Source organism: Neopsephotus bourkii, unplaced genomic scaffold, assembly GCF_033783945.1.
Source record: "Neopsephotus bourkii isolate Nb327-2 ecotype Australia unplaced genomic scaffold, CSIRO-AGI_Nbou_v1 NB_1154, whole genome shotgun sequence".
In the NCBI taxonomy this organism is placed as follows: domain Eukaryota; kingdom Metazoa; phylum Chordata; class Aves; order Psittaciformes; family Psittacidae; genus Neopsephotus; species Neopsephotus bourkii.
The window spans coordinates 2,128,944-2,147,130 of record NW_026901640.1 but is presented as its reverse complement, the minus strand read 5'-3'; the positions used below and the strand labels follow the sequence as shown (position 1 = coordinate 2,147,130).

Below are 18,187 nucleotides of genomic sequence, written 5' to 3'. Positions count from 1 at the left end.
AGCATCGGGTACCCTCTTATTTACTGTATTGTGCCCACTGAAGAAGGTTCCTGAGGGGTGACTGAGGGCACAAACCTAAAGCACCGTTTGAAGCATGTATTTTATAGGCTATTGTTTCCTCATTCATTTTAACACAAGTATTTCAGTTGGTGTGTAAAATGAACAGAACCTTATGGGTTTCGTACAAATAAGTCTAAAACCATAATGAGATTCTTTTTCTATCACTGTTTGCCAGCCCACAAAATCGATGGTCTCTTTCCAGGGGATATTTTGGCCCTCAACTCTTTTCCTAATCTCAAATCACAACTCCATCAAAGAAAAAACAAAGATATTGGTGTGTCTGGACTAAGGTCAAAAGCAGATGTCAAGAAAAAAAAGCTATTTTCAATGTAGTGAAAATATGGTCAAAAAATGTTAAAATTGGGACTCATTATACGTATTTACCTCTGAATTCTTTGTTAAATACATAGTAATACTACAAAAGCAGTTCAGGCAGGCACCCAAAAGACCCCAGCGGTATACAGTCACCATGTATTTGCATCAATATACTAAAAATCATTCTGAAATGGAAAATCACCTCTGCACTTCATAATCTTGACCACAAAAAAGTCTATTTCTGCAACTGAGGCTTAGTTTTATATAGAAACTGTGCATAGTATCGATCAGATTTGCACCAATTTAGATGCACTTTTCCGTGATCCTCATGTTCAGCAGCTACTCAAGTTGTAGAAACCTCAACAATACATATAAAGGAGGCCACTTTCAGCATGCTTCTTTGGCAAAAGTTGATACACTTGCTAAATGATAACCTATTTGTCTAAATACCCTAAATATATTTGAATGCACTTGTTATAGATGGCATGCAAATATTTGGGTGTTGGTCAGGGATTTGGCAATCACAAAGAATAAACAGTCTAATGCAGGGAAATGCAACATCATTTGCTGATGCAATCTGCTTGTCCCTTGCACCTTCAACTTTTACCACTGCTGCACTCAAAACAGTTGTTGTAAAGGGGGAAAGGCAAGGCAATAGGTTTCTGCACAAGCTGTGTGTTGCAGCAGCAGACACTCATACCAGGCCAAGGTTAAGCAGCAGAGGTGCAGTGTGGAAGGGTCTATGGAACCTCTTCCTACTGAATTATCTCAGGTAATCTCATTAAAAGGCCCTCTTGGGTTGCAGCTCTGCTGCAGCCAAGTTGTATGAACACTGGAGCAAAGCTGGGGGCAGCACTTTTACCCATGAAAATTTAATAGGAACCCACTGGTGTGGAGCTGGAGCTGTGCTGTGGTGTACACCCCAAATTAAACTGGCTTTATATACAGTATTGCCACCGAGATGCTTATCCTTGTGGCTGAGAGGCCACTGTCCCCTTACAGTTTTTTAAGGATTACAATGGCAAAAGTAGGTCTAATGCAGGTTCATGTTACAAATGTTCTCCCACAGGGGATATAGACATTTTGGTGCTTCCTCCTTTGACAGTAGACTGCACATTGTAGCTTTCCATTGAAATAGTGCTCTTTCACCCTCAGAGGGAAGTCATCCTAACCCGTTACAACATTCATGAGCCCTCTTTTGCAGTGAGATACACTTTTTCCCCCACCCCCTTGACTCAAGTAAATAATTTGATTACAGAAAGTTACCCTGGTTTTATTGGTGATTTTACTTGACTGTAAAACCTCTATTTTTCTTGTTTCTTACTTGGTTATGAGTCACTTTAGTGACCTTGGTTTGACTTACATCTATGTTGTTTTCATATGAGTATGGCCAATTCAAAATGCCATACCCACTGCTCTATTTCCAATACAAGTATCCCAATGAGAGCTGATTGAGAATGACACCAAGTCAAAGTTTTGGCTATACTTTTTATTTACTTCACGTACTATGAACATATACATTACATGCTACAAAAAAAATAAAAAAAGACTTTTAACTGTCAAGAAAGTGGATAGTGTTATAATACAATGGCACATGTTCATATTTGTCTTCAAACTGGTTTGGTTAGAATCCTTCTCCAAAACCATTAACACAAAAAAATGAAGTGTTTTACTCTTAAGATGATTAGAAATATTTGCATTATTAACAAATACAATTCAAACAGATTAACAAGATTTAACCAGGGCAAATATTAGTAAAAAGGCTGGGGTTTACCAAAATGAAAGAGAGATTAAAAAACCATAGCAGCCAGTTGTACTTTTTAGTGTGATATAATGTGTAAATGCACCAGGAGAACACAGTGTAATTGAGCATTCTGCTTTCACGGTGTATTTCTAGAAATGATTATTCTAGTTCTAACACCTGCCTATGCACAAGAGACCAAAACCACAGCCAAGGAGAGACAAAAGATAGTGACCAACAGTCTTAGCAATGATTCTTTTTTGCACGCATCCGGGAGGAGGGAGGGAACAAACAGAAGAGGATTAAACAAAGGCCACAAAAGGATTTCATCTACATGTTCATGAACATAGGTTCTACCTATTTTCCTTAAAGAGCTTCGAGAAGCTGAAATGTCTATCTCGTCCGAAAGCAAACACTCATATTTCTATCATCTATGAAACAAAATCACATTTCGGCTTAGAACTGAATGGTGAAAAACAGTTGCATTAACGTATCAGTTGCCTAAGAAGCTGCTTGACAAGAACTTCGGATTCTAGTGCAACAGCAGCTATTAAGACTCCTCTTGTTGCTTTTATTAGCTCTTTCCAAGTGTACAAATATTCACCATTTATACAGTCTTGACAAAACCACATCTACAAAGACTGCAGGGTATTTGCTACTTGATTCAATTTGCATCTTTCGTATTAAAAAGGCAAGATTTGCATAATAAAACCAGGTGAAAAATGTTCTTTTGGTATCTTAAAATAATTGTGATTGGAAAAGTTCAAGCATCTGGGCTTTCATGAGCTGCAACTGGAAAAAATACTTCAGAACAAACCGTGTTACTGTAAGAACACACAGTTCATTATGTTTCTTTTGCAATCTAAGCCTAAATGGGCAACTGGTAAACCTGGAATTAAGTCTGTTATTTAGAATGCAGCTACTGAAAAAACAAATAGTCCCAGTAAATATCCACGTGAGAGGAAAAATACAAATTAGCCTTAACAAAACCAATGTGTTACAGGACCTAAAGTTAGTTTCTCATCTCTTTTCCTCAAAGTAAATCTTGTCCTAAGCTAGAAGAGATCCCACAATCCCTGGCAGATCACTAACCAGAAGAGCACCTCGAGCTAGACTAGTAGTACTGCAATTCTCTGTTACTGTTCTGTCACCACTGTCAGTTTTCTTATCATCTTCAGTAGTGCTTATGAGATTGGTGATGGAAAAGCATGATGAACACTGGTGTTAGGCTACAGATTAATGAGTGCCCATTACCTGAAAATTAGTCAGGCTTGCTGATGGATTAGTTTTGAAGTAAAACAACTAGTACTTAAATAGAACAGAAATATTATGATTTCCAGCATGTTACAGTTCTGAGGTAAAGTGTTACCAGGATTCTGTTGTCCGGGTCGGTGCCTTGCAGCAATAGCCTTTGCCATGCGAACCAGCCCTTGCAGCATTTACACAACCAATGAGCTGTTCTAGCACATGGCTTCTATCAACCCAAAGAACATTTTCAGTTTGCTACTATTCAGAAAAACTGTTGTGTATGAATTACACTGTAGGCAAAGTTACAAAATCTGTTTGCTTAAGTTTGGTCACTAGAGTGCTGTGCTTGGAAAACAATCCAGGGTACAGGCAAGGGGGAGTTACTTCAGTGTTTCATTTCAGTTTACAAAACTTACTGAATCCATTCTGATTTATGTTAGAGAAAACCAGATAATTAGAAGAACAGACTAAAAACCAAAACCAAGCAGTGCATAATACCACCTATTCAATGCACTGATTCTCATTACGAGCTAGGAAGCCATAGTTACTCTATTCTGCCTTTTGAGAATCAATCCAGAAGCACACAAGTATTTTCCATTAGTTTATTAAAAATAAAATCCTTGTGAATTCACTATCAAATATTTTACAAATGGGAATTAAACCAGAAGAGTCCCCAGAGTAACTTTAAAATAAAAACTAGTATTTGGTTTGTCAGTTCACCATGTTTGACACTGATTTGTACTGTAAGAGTATTGTACAAGAGGAGTTATTGAAGAACTCCAGAAAAATTACACTGGCCCTATATAATTCAATCTTACTGGAAAGCAGTGTCAATGTTTTAGTATATTTAGTGACTCAAACACTGCTTTAAAGCTATGCATTAAAGTGCTACGCACGTATGTTTCAGCACTGATATGGATGTTCACACTTCCATAAGCTTTATATTTCTGGATAAAAGGAGATACTGGTGTGTTAATAGAAAAATTTAATTTAAAATCAGCTGCTACGTTTGAAGCATCAACAGTACTGAAGGAATCAATCTAGTGTCCACAAACTTCTAGAATTCCACGGTTGATCTGTCATTTACCATTAAAATGGTGAGCATCAATAAAATCATAAGGCTGTCCTCAACAGGCTCTACGTGGATCTGTACCGCGCACAGGTAACTGACCACGCAAAGTACTCCACAGCCTTTCCAGGACAGAGGATTCAGGATGGAAAGAAACAACAATATGGAGAAAGCTCCAGGATAAATTTGTGACATTTCTATCTATATATTGAATTGTCTAAGGTTGATGTTCATTGCCTGAGGAAGAAGCAACGTAAGCAATAGGACCGGAGAGAGCTATAAATGTTACCTTAACATCTACATTACTGCCTTCTCCAACTGCTGCTGCTGGCAAGGTCCAGCCTGCTGTGCACATGGACAGAAGCAGGCATTACAACCTATAATCATGTACTAGTTCTGCCACTTGACACACGAGTTATCTACTGTCGTACCCTGAATTACATGACCCTTGATTAAGGAATGGTGGTGTTCAGTCCCAGGGGTTTGCAGGTTATCAGAATGCTTAGACAAGCGATACCGCTTTCAACATCTGTCGGAACATAGTCTTGATGGCATCTGCAATAAAAACGAGTTGAGATTGTTCCCATCTGGAAGCGCAACTGTTGAGCCACACTCAGCTGAAGTCCTCATCGGGATTCTGTTGATCCAGCAAGCGGACATGCGTGAATGGAAAGTGGCCACGTCTGCCGTTACACTCTCCTTCCCACTGACCACTCACGTTAATCTTTGTGACCTTTACCAGCTCACCGACCTGCAGGGTAGGAAATAAGGATGTGTTACAATTATAAAACTCATGTGGACCAAATACACTTCTATAAAAAGTAGTTTTAGTCTTGACCATGTTATAGCCTACACCCGATGTTATTCACTCCTGAAGAAAGCAGAGAGAGAAAGCAGTGTACCTAGATTAGGTGAGCACTACCTATATTGAAGAGCCTGTAATCCAATGCTAACCTGCCAGAGCACCATCACAATAAATGCATGGCACTGAATGGACAGAGGTTTGCACTCTGCTTGTGCTCCATCCACCACCTCATGAAGGGAGGGAAGGTCTGCAGGGGTAATCTGCAAGCTAAACAGCTCCTTAATTTGGAAATTCCACTAAATGCTTTTCAGGTTGTATTGGAAAAGATCTGGATAAGTGGAAGATGGATGGACAGATAGATAGATATAATCCAGCCACAGATTATTACTATAGCATGGGTAAAGATGATTAATGCCCTTTCCTCTTATACCTGAATTGTTTGGCTAGAAAAACAAAAAGAATGGTTACTATGGACTGATGGAACAATATGCTGTAGTTTAAAAGTGTCCAGTTCTCATGTACCACACTAAATAGAAGCACAGCAGTGTATCTCATATTCTCATCTCCAACCTAATATTCACATAACCAGTTCTAAAGGTATCATCTCCCTCTGACAAAGGTGGAGCACTGTACAGCAGTCCCTTTCCCAAGGCTGTGCAGTCAGGTAGTTCAGGTCAGGGCTGCAAGTCTAGGTCTAATCAGTCCCTAAAACTGTTGAATCTTAGAGGACACTTTAATTAAGGAGCACTTACACAACCTAAGAAAGCACAATTTACATTGTAAAGACTGTCACTGGAGAGGTGTTAAGTGCAACACTGAAAAGCTGTCTGCCCATTTCTACTCCTCTGTAGAATTCTATGAGTAATCCTAGTTACAAGTAACATACAGTTTTCAGAACTCTTCCCAGGTCACAGATGGAGAATGCTTTTGGGACAGATATACTCTTATTTTCTTTCATTAATACTGTAAATAAACTCTCCAGGCACAGCCACAAGCTAATATTACCACATTTCATCCGGAAATTCACTGAATATACAATTACTAGTTTACACAGATGCTCATCACTGCCTTCCAAATTCATCCAAAAGAGAATCTCATTATTCTTACTTGCCAGACAGTGAATGAAGAACAAGGACAGCAATTTAAGATGTTACAAATATCCATTAATTTTAAGCGTTTTAATCACTTGCAATCTTTTGCCAGAACAGCTTTTAACAGCTCATAAATTCAAACCACTCCATGGACATCTAACTAAGCTTCCCATACCTCTGATGGTTACTTCTCTGGTAATGAGAGGCACGCCTGGGACTCCAGTTTTTCCTTCTGTAGCCATTAGTAGAGACATTTTAATGAATCATATTTTGAAGAAAATCCTCTCGTTTATTTGCTACAGGCAAAAGGAAGCCTTCGTGAACTACTGAATGCTTGGTTTTGCTCTTGAGGAGTTCATTCAAGCAAGATGGATAATTTTGCTACTGCAAATAATCACTGGGGGATTATACCAACCTCAGTTGACCACACCGATACATCAGCTATAATTTAACAAGGGGAAGATTAATTGTGACAATACTAGAAGGAAGAAAATCTCCTTTCCTAATCACAACCATCACCAGAACACTATCCTAGATAACTGTGAATTGCTTCAGACCTGGATATAATCTATGTATCAGCCTTCAACAGAAAAGTATATAATCTACAAGCCACTAGGAAGGAAAGTTTTAAAGCATTTAGACTAGAAGAGGATGTTCTCTCTGAATTCTTTTCATTTTTAAGGTTGATTTATGGTATCATTTGTCTATTGCACATCATCCCACCAAGCACAGCACCTTGGGAATAACATTCCACCCGCTAAGAGGCCGGATTTGTCTCTGTCTTCATTAGAAGTTTTAAAACTAAATATATCCCATATGCTTCAAAGCAAAACTAAAGGTTCATGTGAAGACTTAATGCTGTGGTTTTATTCCAAGTACCAAGGTCAAGATGGCAGTTCTGCTACTGTTACAAAGAAAAACAATGGATTGATCTCATTTCCTCCTATCTTTTAATTAATATAGACTGACAACTCCTTGAACAGGTCCAGATATAAGCAAAGTTATCTCCTGCTGAATCTTTTTCCATAACACAGCACAGCCCTTATTAGAACATCCGATCCTCCTTCCTTAAAACCTCCTTCTTTAAAGCCAAGTCAGTTTAAAAACAAGAGGAGAGGTATTCTGTTTGCAGTTTGGACCAAAAATGTTTGATATTAAGGATGTATTTTCCTAAGAGCAACAGTGTGATCCACCCCCACCCATTCACAGTGCCAGATTTAAGGATAAGAGTTTTAATTTGGAAAGAACCCACTGTCTATAGTTATTAAAGAGGTCTGGGCAAAAATGGACTGATAAGAGTCACATAATGCTTTCTACTAAACTATCTAAGAAGAGATCTCTAAACAGAGAAGGAACACAATGAAGTGAAAGGAAATGGGGAAAAAGGAGACAACAAGAAACAGTACTTTGATAAACAAGATGAAGAGAAACTTGCAGAGAGTGAAGTGCATATTGCTGTTTGTCCTGTACAGATATTGAAAGCAACTTGGTAACATTGTGATTTGAAATGAAAAAAGCTGCAAAGAAGCTGGGGAAGCCTATGAGAAGCTCACACTTTATAGAATCAGGCAATATTATATACAGAATAAAGAACCACCACTGTTACTACTCTTCGTAAATCTAGAGCTATAGCAAGACAGGAATATATCATTCTAACCAAGAGGTTCAACATGTCAACTGTGAAGTATTTAAGTAAGTCAGCAACTACAGAGGCCCCTGGTCTAATAAAAAGGTAGAGAAATAACAATAATAATAGTAGTAATAATACTAGAGAAAGGAATGAACAAGTGATGCACAGTTGCTCACCACCTGCTGACCAATGCCCAGCTCATCCTTGATGCCTGATCAGCCCCTTCCAGCCAACTCCCCCCAGTTCCTATACTGAGTCTGACATTCCACGGTATGGAATATCCCTCTGGCTAGTTCAGGTCAGGTGGCCTGTCTCTGGCAGGGCATAAGAAACCGAGAAGTCCTTGATTAGGTTAAGCTCTGCTGAGCAACAACTAAACCATCGGTGTGTTATCAACATTATTCCCAGACTAAAGCCAAAACACAGCACTGCACCACTTACTAGGATGAAAATTAACTCTACCCCAGCCAAACCCAGGACACTAAAGCACAGCATACTTGACAGATCATGTGGGTTATAGTGAAGAGGACTGAACTAACATAAGGTCAGCTGTGGCAATCACAAGCTGTTCTTCAGTGTGTAAAGGATTTTGCCCTCACTCAAAGTTGCTCACAATGGCCTGGATTATCTGTTTTCTCACTCTATCCCACTTCATGCTACCAAACTGGGAGTTGGGCACTGTTGCAGGGATCCACTTTAAGTGAAATAAAATGTAAACTTAAGCTTAAGAGAACACTGCTAGTACACTGATAAATAAAAGCCAGAAAGTAACCCAAAAGGTTCTGACAAATAATGCAGCTCAAAGAAAATCTAACATCTGGTAATTGCAGGCGTATTTCCAAGCTCCAGGAGGTGGCTGGCTGGAGAGAGTGAGAAAAGGGGAAAAAGAAGGTGGTTTAGGCTATATAAAGCCTGAAGGTTAAAAATCTCCACATTCCCCAAAACCTGGTGAGTTGGCATGAATTTCTAGACATGCTTCTCAACCCCAAAATTTACACTCTGTATCCTGTCAATCTCAATTCACACATACAATAGTACCTCAGAGTATATTTACACTGCTTCCCTAGACAAATTTTATCTACAGTGAGGGTATTTTCCACCTCCCAGGTTGTGCATCATCAGGTCTGCAGAATGTGCTGCATGTGCCAATTCTGTACTAAAGACACAGACCTCCAGTTGCCACATCACTGAAGTGACTTCTGTGCTCCACACAATTAAATGAAGTATTTGAGAGTGAAGAGGAGATGCTCTGACTCAGCACAGAAACTGTTTTTTCCCAAGTACTTAAAATGTTATATAAACAGGAAGTCAATTAGGTATCAGGAAATTCCAGAGCCTTTAGCTCAAAGAAAGCCCAGATTAAAGGAATCAATTTACATATCATCCTAAGGGAAAGGTCTGCCACTGAGAATACCTTAAGTCTCAATTTCCTCAACTACAATTTGGGGGGTAGCTATTTGATGTGCAGAGATACAGCACTCTAGTCTCCTTTTAAGAAGAAAGCAATAAAAAAGGGCATGGTCAAGTAATTGATTGTGTCAGGAAGTGAATCAACCTTAGGGAAACTCACTGTTTTATTACAAATCATACTCCATCAATCATTGTTTTATTACAAATCACATTCCATCAATCACTGCTTTACAGGAGACCTCCCTAATGAACTATGTGTTCCTGCTTCACCAATTAAAAACCAATGCATGATCATCATCCTCTCAGTCTGTGTAATGTTTAAGTGACTCTCAGTGCTTCCAGTGATTACTTTTTAAACTGCTGACAGATTAGGGGGGAAAAAAGCTAAGAAACAACCCAGCATACCTTTTAAAGCTCAGGGTGAAGCAAGAGACAGTGAACACAGGTTCAGACACACAACTTATGAAGTGCTCCCTCTCCCTCCCCCCTAAAATAAAGACTTCAGAAGTGAAAACATGGATGGGAAACACTTATGTTAGTGATGTTTGACAAAAGACACGGTAACCTGAACATGCTACAACAATCAAATTCTAGTCTACAAGTGACTTTAGTCACTTATTCATTAAAAAAAAAAAAAAGCTTTTATCCATAACTTATTAATCATGATGTAAAACCAGTATTACAATGCTTTTCCCTTTCTTATTCCTACAAAACTAGAATGTGATTGAAAGGGAAATCCCTTGAACAGATCTCTTCTTTCTAAGTTTTGCCCATTATGTACCTCCAAAGCCAAGGCTGTCTTGTCGTAGGCATTAGGGACTCGCTTCTGGATAACCCGGGCATAAATAGGGCCATTCTGAAGGTTAGGGAGCGGAGCGTTGATGCAGGGCTGGGCATAGGGCCCTGGCTCCGGCCCACCCAGTGGTTGTGGGTGGGAACTATCCTGGTTACCTCCAATCGGAGCAGATAGTGAAGCAGAGGAAGGTCTATACTTCTCGACGTAAGGAACAGGTATCATTCCCCTCTTCCCTTCGCTGTCTTCTGCATTCCACCATTGCTCTTCAGGTTTATCCCGGATTTTCAGTATGTCTCCTTTCTTAAATGGAAGATCTTCTTCATCATTTCCATTAAAGTCAAAGAGAGCTCGCACATATTCAGCTTCCTCCTGCCTGAGGATAACACCACTATTCTGTCTGGATCGGGAAACTGGTTCTATCAAGGTTGTAGTGTCCAAATAGTGTATTTTGTAGAATTCCAGTAAAGATGGCAAAGAATCAAACTCTTGGTCACCTATTCGAAATCGGCTGGGATTCAACCCTGAAAGAAGAAGGTAACATGTCAAAGAGAGCATACAACAGTTAAAACCAAGTAAAACAGTTGGGAAGACAATTATATTTACAGATACATCACTTGATAGTGAATTTGGTCATCTTTAGATCAACATTTACCCTACTCAGCTCTTCTGTGTATTTCTAATCAAAGACAGCACTATCATGATTGTAAGGATGGAGTTTTATTTGTAAAAATTTTGTTAAAGAAGGAAAAAAGAAGTTGTTTGGCACTGCCAAACTTCCCAAATGAGGATAAAAATACCCCGTTTCCTTGAGTGTTATATGGACCCAACAAATATAAATGCTCAGTACATTTGAGTTTCCCAGGAGCCTGTACATCCAGTAACAGGCAATTCCCTTTTTCCTGTTTTATACTATAAATCAGGAAGCAAATGAAATTTTGGTGCAATTTCAAGGAAGTTGGGGTTTTAAAAGTTATTTTAAAAGGACATGTTGCAATAATGGTTATTTACCTGCTGTAATAGGTCTTGGGTTAAAGGCACGGAAAACTGCTTTGCACAGCAGCGAACAACTTATGCGACTGAGCAAATGAGCTTCTTTTTGATAAAAGGTACCATTAAAGAACATTATGTCTATTTGGTGCAATGCAAAGCATCAATGTATGTTTTCATAACAGGTATAATTTAGTCTTTTAATCTCAAGTCTTGTAGGTTCTTTTTCAGATGGAGCCTAAGCTATAAATCTCAACCTCAAACACATTAAAATACAGACGATGTTCTCATTCAAGTCATTAGAAGTATCAAAGTGCAGATATCCATTCGTTTTCGATCTGTGTGCTGCACTTTTTTCCCCGTTTTATGTTCTTCAGCCTCATCTGGGAAAAACCATACACATGATGTTCTATTTCCACAAGCCCCATACACTGTAATCAGTTATGGGAAGGATTGTGGAAGGCTGGGGGAGGGTAGTGGAGAGGAGAAAGACTGATGCTTTAATGAGTGACTCTTAGGAAGAAAGAGATGCTTACTTCGCAAGTCTGGTTCTCTGCAGGGAATATCTAACTGTTCCGAGACTGAGCTCTCGAGTACAAAGCTAGCAGAATTCTTCAAGCTGTCACTGATCCAAAACCCCCTTCAAAGTAGCACTGTCAGCATGGAAAGCCAACAGTGCAAGAGACTAAAAAGGGTTTCTAATAGAGAAAGGGGCAAATTCAATACGATCAACATAGACATACACCCGATAAATAAGTTTTGAAGTATCCTGAAGGAACATGCACATTAGTGAAGCTGGTTCCAGGGAATTCAAAGCAGCAGAACTAAGTCATTGGAAAATGCCCATTTGCATGCATTAACTGCCCTGAAAGGCTTGCAAAAGAAATGAGCACAAATGCAATGAGCCAAAACCCAGAAGCAATACCCTCAAAAAATACAAAACCCAAACCACAAACTGGCATCACAAGTGATAAGGAAGTTAACAGAAGTATCAGTAAGCAATATGAACCCAGTGTAGAAAGAGAAGGAAGATGCCACCTTATTCTCCCAAAGTGTCATGTTGAAAAGATGCAAACCCCCTCAAGTTTTGTTGATGGGATGTAACTTACAGCTCCAGACTTAGCAAGAACTCTGGAATTTCACCTCAGAGGCAGTTATTAGCTTTGTGGTCTCACAGGAGCATCTCTACACCGCTTCACTACAGCTTATGTGCACTACATAAGCATATGATCTGGGAATGCTGCGCTTCCGCTAGCATCGGAAGCAGGAAACCGTGCTTTGTAACAAGTGGCATAGACATCAAGTTTCAGACAAACTTGGTGACAAACATTAGCATACATCTGTTGCTATTTTAGAAGAGAAACTTTAAGGCTCAAGGCTTCTGTAGACACTTATGTCAAAAGGAGAAGTCAAGGGAACTTTAGGAGGACCACAAGTCCTGAAGGAGTCTTCTTATAAGGAGAAGACTGAATCCCAGGTAATTTTGTGGACACAGCACTTAGACGTGACAGAAATCTATAGCCTGAAACTCTAATCCACCTCTGTAAAACCTGCTACAAACTGACTCAGAAGGCTGAGATCTTCAGTCACCAGCAAAGTACACACAGAAGTCTCTTTAAAACTCACAGGAAATGAGCAATTCAGTAACATTCATCAGCCTTGTCAGCACCAAAGTCATCACTATGATGAACAAGGGGCTTTTGGGATGTCTTTCTCCCCTCCCTCCTTTTTCTCTTTAGCAGGTTCACCCTCTTGAATTAATGCATAACAGCCTGAAATAGCTGCTAAATGTACCTGAATAAATCTGAAGTTGGACTCCAAGAGGAAAATCCACTGGAAGTTTATGTGTGGGGAAGGAGTGACTGAGATCAGTGTACTGTATCCCAGAAAAATCACATTCTAAAAGACATTTCACACAACTGGATAGGAGCGAGATAATAGAGATCCTCCAAACAAACCTCTTCACAACAAAAAAATCTACAAGATTAATCCCAATCAGTGAATATGAAGGTCACTGCCTGGAGAATTTAAATAGAAAGCTTCTAAATTCAGCTAAAATAGACATTAAAAGGACAAAAATGGTTGAAAGTCACAGTTAGGAAAAGAAAACACAGGTTGGAAATAAAACACGACTACACCTTACCAAGCAAGTGGTAAGCTTCCCATCTGTTTAAGTCTTTTGTGTATACTCTTGTTTGGCTACAAGGAAATGAGCTGAATAATGCTCACTTATGTAGCGAGGAAATAATTCTATTCACTATGGGCTTCCAAGTTTGTCATTAATGAAACACAAAGATTAACAGATTTCAGGCTCAGAGGAATTCTTCAGCTTCTTGTTTGAGCTGCAACACTTCTCATACCTGTAGACCAATGGAAAAATTAAGGCAAGATGTACCACAAGAAAAGATTACAGCAGCAAAGGAAATGGGTTTTGGAGAGCCAGAGCTGCTTCCCTTCATGATTCTGGGATTCTTGAAGGCACAAATATTGAGCAGCACACTGCATCTTCTGAGGGCTCTCAGGAAGAACAGAAGGCGTGTAAAGGTAAGCCTAGCTACTGGAGGAACTTTAGTCACTTCCTATTAAAGCTGGACAAGCAGTAGAGTAGGAGGAATAACTCTCCTTTCTCCCAGCTCTGCACATCCAAAGGAAGAACAGCTATTCACAGCTTGCACCTCAGCTTCTTTCTACCACTCAGCTCGTAAAATGACTCCTTTAAATGAGAAGCACAAAGGGCTGAGCATCACCTTTCTTACTTATTCCATCCTAGTTCCATCAGCACTGTGACTTAACCTGATTCCACCCATTCCAGCATGTCAGAAGACACACTGAAACCTCTGCTCTCACAAAGGCCAGGAGAGAGTTAAAATCCAAAGTGTCCCAGAATGAAAGTTTCAAATCTGGACCCTGTCAGTTCTCTGTTTATGATGCACATTCCTTCTTGACAAAACACTTTCACCCTGTCTTGGCTTCATGTCAGTCTGGAAAAGATTGCTTATGTATGTTTTAAATAGTGGACAGATACTGGGGAAGCAGAGGTATAAACCACCTAACATTCTGAGTGTGGGCAGGTGGTGCAACCACAGAGTAACATCTCACTTTCTCAGACATCTCAGGGGTTTTATATTTCTCTCTTCACTCCAGTTGTGTTAGTACCATGAGGCAGTTTACTCTTTATTCCTAAGCTTTGGCAAGCTTTCCTCTTCAGTGCAGGGAAGACCTCCCAGAAACAGACTTTCATTTTTGTATCTAGAGCTAGTCTATAAGGGTGCACCCTTTTCCCCAGCTTATAAAGTATGTTCGGGCAAGAAAAGACGTTCTTATCTTGCAGGGTACTGAGACAGGAGGCTCTCATTTCAAAGCAAGACATCACAGTGATGTAAGCCAGTTTTCTCCTGGAGCATTTGGGAACCCTGCTTGAAGGCATCACATTCCAGCCTGTGTGTTTCCACACCCCCATAGGGACACCTTTTTCCCTGTTCTCAAGCACCTCCCTACTCAAGCCTGAGTAAAACAAGTAAGTACCCATGAACACCCTATACAACCAGTAAAACCCCATTCTCTGTTCCTGAGAAGAGCTGTAAGCACAGCAGGAGAATATTCTTACAGGAGTTATACTGTCATTTCTGCAAATAACCAGAGGATTAAAGTAGATGCCTATGTATACACTTTCCAAGCTTCCACATTTTAAGAACGTAATGTAAAAAATAAAATTAAATTCCCCACAAATAACAGCAAATAGCAAAAAATAACCCTCAAAACCCCCCAAGTATCAGAATTAGATTATCCTGCTCACACATATCTAAAGACACTGCCTACAGAGCTGAGTATGGATATCATTATGTAAATATATGATTCCAGGAAGTACAGTCACAATGGAAGTGATTTAGAAATGCAAGTCAAACAGCATGTTCTTACCATGCAAACTTACTAAAACACCACCTTCTACATTATATCTGTCATAATTTCCTGCTTTAGAGACAAACTTTTCAACACTATAAGGTTTCTGGCTTTATTACATTTTACTTTCAACAGAAAGCCCATCTTTCTGCAGATATTTTAGGCATTTTGGTTTACTGCATATCATACATTTTTACGCCGGACTCATATGTCAAATTGCAAACATATGATGCATTTCAATGTTTCCTCTATTGTCCGTGGCCATACTAATGCCTGCATGGAGTACTTTGTCCTGTTTGCTACTGTGATATCTCATCACAAATGATAGCCAATTCTGATTCAGTTGTTAATTTCCATTGGAAACAGTGTTTTGCTTTCCCATAATCCAGTCACGTATCCTGTTTTCTTTGACTGGCCTTAAAAACATCTCAGGGAGACGTAGCTATTTTGAGTAGTTCTGTTAAATTCTTTATTCCTCATGCTGAAAAATCACCTGTGAGAAGTTACAAACTGCAGCATGCCAGGCAAAAGGTGGATTAAGAAAAACTTACCAAGTTTTATACTCTGGAAATGGATGAAAGCATCACAGGTTTTTTTTGGCTTCCTTTTACATTAGGGAAGCCAAAGCTTCTCATCTCATTCATTCTGCACAGAGCAGTGTTAAAGCACTCATGAAATACACACACACATACTGAGACAAACAAAAACCAACCTAAAACCCTGATCTGGCGTATTCAGCTTTCCCAGTGAGAATCAATTGCTAAAAAACCTCTACCATTAACTATACAATTAACACAGTAAAGATTCTCCTGGAAGAAAATCTTAATTACACTTGAAGTTTAATTTAATACACAGACACCCCAGAACCTTCTTTGGTTTGAGTGTGAAAAGAGAGCAAATCATGGACACATGATTTATTTGGAGCTACTAAAATCTCAGCACTGCACTATTTGTGGTGCAGGAGTGATGCATCACCCATCCTCAGTACAGCCGGGGGAAATCAAAAGAGACCAGCTAAAGCATAATTATACTGTTCAGCATCTATTAAGCCTACTGTGCCAACAGCTTACACAGCTCCAATAAGCAGCCACTCTTCTAAAACGGGTAAACATCTAAAACAGAAGAGAATTAGCTAAGGGGTATTGAGTGATTTTTAAAACCACCACCAAAACGTTTTAACACCCTTAACATAAACCAGCCCGAGCTTAAGAATGTAATGCAATTAAAAGTGAGGATGGGGATGGTACTGAAGTGATACTCCAGGAACATGGAAAACAACTGCCCAGAAGTGACAGACACACATCCTCCAGTGTTGGTCATCACTACTGTCTTTAAAATCCTCTTGGGCTGGATAACCAGAACAAGCCACCCGGGTAACTTATTCTGCTCTGTGTAACACCAGTCATGCATGGCAACAACTCAATACATAAACCTCTGTCCTCTCAGACACAAAACCATGAACACTCCACCACATCTTGTGGCAAACCATTTTACTACCCACAGCAGTAATGACTTCCACTTCCAGCTCAATTCAGCCACCTTTAATTTCTACCTTGTGGCGCTTTTCGTGCCTTGGGTGCGCTCTGTCACAAGTTCCTGGGATAAACACCATGATTTCGGGCTTTCCCAAATTTGCCAATAGGAAATGTTCCCCTCGGCAGGGGAAATTACTCCGTAACCATGCAAACCTATTGGCAACAGTTCTGTTTGTCTTAGATTATCTCCTTCTTAACCACAGCTTGTGCAGGGGCTGAAGAATCCTTCCCATAACAAGTACTGTTGCATCTTCCCAATATAGGTCTCTTATTCCAACCCGAGCTACACCAAAAAGCACAATTCACACGCTGCCAAAGTAGCTCAGCAGATCTCTCGTTACACAGGTTTACTACACTCCCAAATCATGTGCTGGATCCTCTCCGAGATGCTAGCAACACACCCACATCATTCTGCAAGCATTAATACCCAAACTTGAGCAGTTCCACTATAACTTCAGCCAGGCCACTGCCTTTGTATTACACATGCTCACACAGCTGAGGATGCTGCTGGGGACTCTTGTTCATTCACTTGCACTTGTACGTGTAGAAATGCTGCTTCTCATAGTAGTGGCACAATCAGTATCTTGTGCTCTATAAGCGCTACACTTAAACACATCGTTGTCAGATGTCAGGTTAAGGAATAACATCAAACATTCCCTTTTAAGACACGGGGGGGATCCCCCCTTAACCTCACATCTGACTTACATTCCTTAAGCGTTCCCACTACTTAAACCACCCACATAATACTTTGACTCATAACTTGAAGTTTAGCCTCACTCTCTAACACAAAACTAGTCAGAATCCAGACATTTAGGTGACACCTCCACCCTGGCTAAAGGGCCACAAGATCTATGGACTGTACGTAACCGCTTTATGACAGTAAAAGACCGGCTGAGCTCTACACCTGTACAACCCTTTCAGGACGGCTGCAACAAGCGCTCAGCTCCAGCGAACACCTCACCATGAGCTGTGAGGTGCCTGGCAGGCAGGTGCAGGCAGCCGGCTCAGCTCGGCCAGGAGCCCCAGCAGCACACCTCCGCTTCATTCCACCACAAAGAGCTCCGCAACTCGCACCGCCGCCCGTGGGGAGCCGCACACCGGGGCACCGCCAGCCCTTGGTGGGGGTCACTCACCCGGGGCCCCAGGGCCCTCTCCGCCGGCCCGCCGGCCTCCCGCCGGCCCCAGGCTGTTGACGATGTAGTGCGAGACGCGGGAGCTTTCGGACACCGACAGCACGAAGTCACCGGGGATGGTGCCGGAGTCGCGCACCAGGAAGGTCCCGTGGCGCTGCCCCTGCAGCAGCGTCACCGCTTCGGCCCTGCTCAGCCGCCCCCAGTACCAGCTCGCCCGGTCCTCGGAGTCGAACTGCCCGGCCATGGGGCACCCCCCCCACCGCCGCCGCCGCCCGCGGGCCGCCGGTGCCCCACTCCGCGCCCAGCCCCGCCACCCAAAATGGCGGACCCTGCCCTGACCTCACCTACCGGATGTGAGCTCACACGGGAGACGCGGGCGACGCGTGACGTCATCACCCCGCGCGGCACAGTGGGTGTGTGGAGAGTGACGCATGCGCGGTGAAGGGGCGGGAAGGCGGCGCTGAGGG

At 41.0% G+C, this 18,187-nt stretch overlaps 1 protein-coding gene across 2 annotated transcripts; it reads right to left on the bottom strand.

Annotated features, from left to right (window-relative positions):
* Positions 1-1,843: 1,843 nt before the first annotated feature.
* Positions 1,844-18,075, bottom strand: CRK (CRK proto-oncogene, adaptor protein). Of its 2 annotated transcripts, none has more exons than XM_061363398.1 (3): positions 17,721-18,073; positions 10,151-10,686; positions 1,844-5,184 (listed from the first exon to the last, which is right to left on the bottom strand). In XM_061363398.1, the coding sequence occupies exons 1-3, from the start codon at positions 17,962-17,964 to the stop codon at positions 5,047-5,049; spliced, it is 918 nt and encodes a 305-aa protein (XP_061219382.1). In that variant the 5' UTR covers positions 17,965-18,073; the 3' UTR covers positions 1,844-5,046. The 2 variants fall into 2 exon arrangements, with proteins under 2 accessions (XP_061219382.1, XP_061219383.1); XM_061363399.1 differs by having other exon boundaries at positions 5,046-5,184; positions 10,321-10,686; positions 17,721-18,075.
* Positions 18,076-18,187: the final 112 nt, after the last annotated feature.